Source organism: Phaseolus vulgaris, chromosome 6 (genome assembly GCF_051622355.1).
Source record: "Phaseolus vulgaris cultivar YP4 chromosome 6, ASM5162235v1, whole genome shotgun sequence".
Taxonomy (NCBI): domain Eukaryota; kingdom Viridiplantae; phylum Streptophyta; class Magnoliopsida; order Fabales; family Fabaceae; genus Phaseolus; species Phaseolus vulgaris.
In genome coordinates, this window is record NC_143503.1 from 23,899,469 (window position 1) to 23,905,751 (window position 6,283).

The 6,283-nt window shown below is 32.5% G+C and overlaps 1 protein-coding gene across 2 annotated transcripts; it reads right to left on the minus strand.

The window, feature by feature from the left end:
- Positions 1–1,607: 1,607 nt before the first annotated feature.
- LOC137831426 (uncharacterized) lies at positions 1,608–4,659 on the minus strand. 2 transcript variants are annotated; one of them, XM_068639096.2, is made up of 4 exons: positions 4,036–4,659; positions 2,755–3,695; positions 2,069–2,163; positions 1,608–1,974 (listed from the first exon to the last, which is right to left on the minus strand). In XM_068639096.2, exons 2-4 carry the CDS (start codon positions 2,829–2,831, stop codon positions 1,817–1,819), a joined length of 330 nt encoding a protein of 109 aa, XP_068495197.1. In that variant the 5' UTR covers positions 2,832–3,695; positions 4,036–4,659; the 3' UTR covers positions 1,608–1,816. The 2 variants fall into 2 exon arrangements, with proteins under 2 accessions (XP_068495197.1, XP_068495198.1); XM_068639097.2 differs by having other exon boundaries at positions 2,755–3,698; positions 4,036–4,613.
- Positions 4,660–6,283: the final 1,624 nt, after the last annotated feature.

Consider the following 6,283-nt stretch of genomic DNA (forward strand, 5'->3'; position numbering starts at 1 on the left):
ATATGAAAAACGTACCATTTCCCCTAGAAGTCTCATTTATAGGTTGACTTGGACCTCCACTTGTGTGGGTCAGGTCATTAGTTCACCAAGATGTGTTTAGTGGCTTCCTGATATTACGGGAGTGTATTTCGAGGTAGCAAAAACCTTGGTTGTTAATTAGATATCAATTTAGAAATCATTTAACAATAATAAAAACTAATTTAAAAACCAAAATTTATTTAGTCCTAAAATGGTTTCTAATTTAATCACTATAGCAACTAATTATTTTTTGTCTCTGAAATTGGTTTCTATTTCATGATTTTCTTGTAATGATATATATAGACTTGTGAACTCTAATATATAAAACCTAATATATAAATGAGAAAGTGGATTGTGAAAAAATAGTAAGGTAGTAGAAGAAGCAGAGGTGGTAACGATGAGTGATGAATAAAGAGAGGAGAGTATGAATTTGGTCAAACAATTGGATAGACTCATAAGACTTGAAGAGCAGATTTCCAAGGTTATTTTCTTTGTCTGTTAATAAAAAGGAAAATTTATGTGATTGGGGAATATGGGGGAACGAAACCTAGAAGTGGAACTTAAGGTGGAGGAGGGGTATGTTCGCTTGGGAAGAGGAGCAAGAAAGTAAACTCTTAGAGATGATCTCTAATAAGACGCTAGAGATGGAAATAGTGGATAGATGGATTTGGAAGGATAGTGATTCAACAGAATTTTTAGTTAAGTCCGCTTATGGGTTATTAAGGGGAGAAGGAAGTGAGGAAGACTTAAGAAGATATAAATTTTTCTGGAAAATTAAGGCGCTCCCGTCAGCTCAAGTCAAAGCTAGGAGAGTGATTGAAAACAAGGTTGCTTAGGGTTAATCTGGAGAGAAGAGGAATCGGGATCGAGAGTAATCTGTGTTGCTTGTGTAAGAGGTTAGAGGAGACACGAAATCATTTGTTTTGTGAATGCAAAGTTGTTTGGCTAATTTGGAATCTTTGTTATGACTGGTTAGGAATAAGATCAGTCGATTTTATGGATCCTGGGTCTCATTTTGAACATTTCCAAATTCTAGATGCACCTATTTCAATTAATCTTATTATGGGCAACTTGTGGATTGCGTTGGTTAGCGAGATATGGAGGCACATGAATAACTGATTATTTAAAGGTGGAGTGGTTGATCATATTGAAATGTTCTCTCTGACACATATTAAGGTTTGGTCCTGGATCTCATCAAAGATACTGTCAGCTAATTTCTCATTCTTTGATTGGTGTCTTGAACTTTTGGTATGTATGCATTCAATTTAGTTTTATATAAAGAGTTGATCCTTGTGATTCTTTTATTATTGGTAGAGATGGCATAGACAGTAAAAGGTCTTTTTGGTTGATATATAGATGAAAAGATATTTTGTGAACATCATTTTGCTGTATAAGGATTCGACCACCCGTAAAGTGGTCTTAAGTAAGAAAAGTTAGTGGGATGGAAAGTCATGATGGAGTGGTCAATTAATTAGGAGAGAAGTTATGACCTTTGGAGTGATTAGTTAAAATTTTATAAAAATAAAATAAAATGCAAGAGGCATTATGAAAACGTATAAATTGAAATGTTGTCACCAAAAACATAAAAATTGAAAGTCAAACGAATTAGAATTCTGAAAAAAAAAATGTCATAAAATTAGCCCCGAGTACCAACATCAGAAGACTGACTACTAACATCTAACACATGTGCTTTGACTACTAACATCTAACACACGTGCTTTATGAAGTTAATATATAAAAATTTGAAGGACCCATTTATATATTAATTTATTTATTCCCAATAGAAAAGCTGCAATATCTAACTACAAACAAAAATCTTACTTTCCAATTTCCAACAACAGAGGGAATTGGCAGGGATATCTCCTTGCACGCCAACTATAATTTCAGTCATGTTTCTAACAATTTCAGGATGTTCACTGTAGCTTTCATAGCAATGTCCCTTGGATCTCTGCAGACCTGTGAATAAATCAGTTAACATGTTATGTCAGCATGTATGATAAATGTTACTTGCTCAAAACAATAAGAGAATATTTAAATATTTCTTATTTACCGCAATAAATGAGGCAAAGACATGGAATTCCTGTAGCTCTAATTTCAAGTGCAGTGACATCTCCAATCTCAATCTTTTCTATAAGTACTGGATCCCTGATAAATAAATCTCATTATAATGAACAAAATAGCATAAGAAAATGCTTTTAATTGTTGATTTGGGTGCCAAAAATGTTCACATGTTCAAATATAGCCTCCACCAGTATTACTTCATTAGGTGTTGGGAAAGCCAGATTCTCCTATCAAAATCAACAAATATGACTCCATACTATTTATTGTAATTTGTCCCCCTTTCACTAAAAAAAAAAAAAATTATTATTATTAAATAATTTCTAAATTTATATCTAATTAGCTACCAAAAATTTTAATATTAAATTTAGAATCTAAATAATTAGTAGTTAATTAGATACTAATTTAAAAACTATTTAAAAATAATAATTTTTAATATTAAATTTAGAATTTAATAATTGGTAGTTAATTAAATACTAATTTAAAAACTATTTAAAAATAATAGAAATTAATTTATTAAAAAAATTTAATTTATAAAATATCTTTAGTTTAATCATTATAACAACTAATTATTTTTTATATTCAAAATTGATTTTTATTTTGATAATTTTATTGTAGTATTTCTTTTAAAACAATTTCATGCATATTCTTTCCATTCTAGCACATGCATAAACTTACCTCGTAACTCCTAGCCCACAAATTGTAGCACGGTAGACATTGATGTGGCCATGAACTGCATCTATTCCATAGATCATCAGAATTCCAAGGCGAGACTAGACAATGCTGCTTTCTGCATCTCAGTCATCATTTTCTGCTGGAACACTCATATTTATTGTGTTTTCATATTATTACGTTCCACTCATACTTTGGAGTAAAAATAGATAAGTTTCACATGTTTCAAAAAGTCAGAGAGCTTCAATTACATAGATAAGCATTAAGGAACAAGTTGGAAAAGTGATAGGATGAAACTTTGAGCCAAATGCTTCCTAATGGTCACAAAACCTGGTGAAGTTCAGAAGGAAACAAAAATAGAGAAAATGTTATTTACTAATATGTATAAATTATATGACCTTTTCTGATTTGTATAACGCAAAAGTATGAACAATGTCTTCATTGTTCATATACTCTTCCTTCTTCCTGGCAGTTGGCTCTACTATCTTCTGGTTTGCTCAAAACATTAACCTGCTATCCACACTTTTTTTGTACCCCACTACAAAAAAAAATACAAAAGAGAACCAGTAAAGTTATTTTTCACCAGCACTGTAAACACCTTTTGTCTCAGAATCTGAGTCTTCTGATGAAATCCAAGATGGAGCTGGATCAAAGACAAAACTTGAATTTGAATTTACAGGTGCAACAGAACAACTTTGCAATTGTATTTGTATCATAAACCACCCAACAAAGGATAGAAACCAAATTATTAGTTCAAATGGGAAAGCACAAAAGGCACATATCCAACAGTGGAAGGGAAACGCTCCTCTAAATTCGATAAGGATGTATGCCTCCTCTTGATCTGGAATTAAAAATGCTTGTGAGATGTCAGCATTTCCAAGGCATGAAAGGGTTTCATGGTTCTTAGGATTCACCTCAAGAGCCTCTTCTAGCTCAAAAATAAGCCTCTGCTAAAAAATAGATCAAAAAACAAATATTAAAAATCATAAGCAGACGAATACTCATTGTATCATTATATGCTCCATTTAAAATCATAAAAAAGAAAACAAAAATTGATGAACTGTAACCTGAAGGAGATCGTTTCCCTGAAAATAGAACTCTAAGGATTTGTAATTAAATAATGATTGATCTAAAATAAAGCAAATACAACAGAAGCGTGCAAGAAGAAAGAAGAGAAGAATAATGATGACAAATGAAATGATGCAAAGGTAGAAGAGCGCAAAAGGTATCTAGTGTGCGTGTGCAAGGACAAAACATAATATTGGAATCAAATGAGAGCGGACTCACCAGAATCATCGAGGCCAACTTCGGAAGCTGCTTGCCCGTTAACTGGTGGACGGAGGAGCTAGCCGTTCTCGACATTGACTTCTTCAACAGTGTCATCGCCACCAAGAGGCAACGCCGTGGAAAGACACTAACTGTCGCCACCGCGCGCTCAAAACCGACATGGAGCGAGCGCTACAAGATCTCATCTGCGGCCACACCGGCAATGGGATTTGCTTGTCGTCAGATCCAGGAGATTTCGACTCCAGACCAGATCCTAGCAATGTAAGCTGTTGAATCAATCGTGGTTCTCTTCTCCACCGGAAACGCAATGTTTTAGATCCACTTCCTTTGTTGCATCCCATTAATTTTGTATATTTCATATAGAGAAAGAAAAAGGAGAAAAGAAAATTATATATGAAATATACAAAACTAATACATCCTCCGTTGCATCCGCGCATTCAATTTCACAAGCACGACCACAGACGAAGCACGACAATAACCACAAAAGAATAAAACAACAAAGAATGACTAGAATTCCAAAGTGACAAGTGTGAGCAACATTAGGGTTTAAAGAAGAGAGTTTATTCATGAAGAGCGGAAAAAAAAGTCTGAAGTTGAAGGAGAGAAATGTGAAGATTCCAAAACGCGAAAAAAAAGTTACTATTTCATTTGTAATTATAACTGACATAGTAAATTTTATATTTAGTACAAAATTTCACTAGGTGAACTACAACCACCATAATAAATTCACATTTATTTCTTGTAATAGGATACAAAAATAAAGCAAATCTTACAAATGAATCAAGACTGGGGTCTCAACTGAGTCAAAAACAGAAGTGCCGAAAGGATTATGGATTGCCATGTGGAGCATCAAAATCATAATAGGGTGACATAAGAAGATTGGTATAGGTAAATCAGCCAAAGCTTGAAAGAGTGCATTAAGTTTCAGTTCCAAGTTGTCATTGTAATTCTTGAAGTTCTTGGAGTTGAGCTTCCAAATCTATGATATGATGAAATTGTGAAGTTGTGTCTTGTTGATCCTGTCCGAGAAAATGAATGATACGATCCTTGAAGAAGAAGAAGAAGCATGCGAGGAGGAAAAGGAAGGCATTTAGGATATAATAGGAGGAAAGCCAGGAATGAGGTACGATAATGGTGATGAGGGTTTGGCATGCGAGTAGCCCAGAAGCGTGGAGGGTAATTGTAGCAGTGATTGAGGGTTGAGCTATGGAAATTGCAACAGCATGGAAAAGCATAGATATGACCAATAAAAGGATATGGAACTCAGTCATGAGGTAGGGCTTCATAGGGAGTAAGGTAATGCAGACTGTCATGAAAGCAGCATAACCTACATAGGGCTTATGCATCATAAGAATGAGATCAGTCTTTCACTGTGCAAAATTGATGGATGTTTAATTCACTGTTAGAAAGGATAACAGAGGAAGGGGGAAGAAGCTTGCTATGCTAGTGTGGAAGCAATGGTATTTATATTAGAACGGACATTATTGATAGAATGACAACTTTGCTCCACCACTATATTGATAATGTAAATGGTTTGGTTTGGTTTATATTTTATTTTTATTTCTTAAACCATATTAACTGCATGAGTGGTTAATATACGTGAAATAATAAAAACAATTGTGTTTAATAATTATGATATATTGTGTTATTGGTCCAATAAGTCATCTAATTTCACAAATACAGTGATGATAAATGATAGTTGTAATAATTTACTTTCACCATTAACAAAAATTAAGTATAGAAATTAAAGGTCATTCATTACAATTGGAAGCTATTGGAGAGGTACTATATTTTAAAATATGATTATTTTTAATAATCCAAAAACCAAATTAAAAATATTTTTTTAAATACAATAATTTAAAAACAAATATTAAAATAAAGATTAATAATCAGGGCTCACCAATTTATAGAAGAAATTGAATAATGATTTAAGAATTTTTTTAAAGGTTTTAATGAATTCTATTAGATTTTTGGATGTTGTTTGAGATAATTAAAATTTGATATAATATTCGTTTGCATATACTATAGAAAGATGGTAACAGATTGATTCCGATTTTTGTCAGACAGGTTGATTAATTCTTAAAAATTATACTGTATAAGGATTAAACTTTTTTTTAAATGATTCATATTTATTAATTTTATCTTGCTAATAAAAAAAATTAGATATTGATAGAGTTTCATCCTCTTAATAAAATTAAAAAATAAATAATTGGATTTTTATTACACAATCAACAAACTATCACTTTTA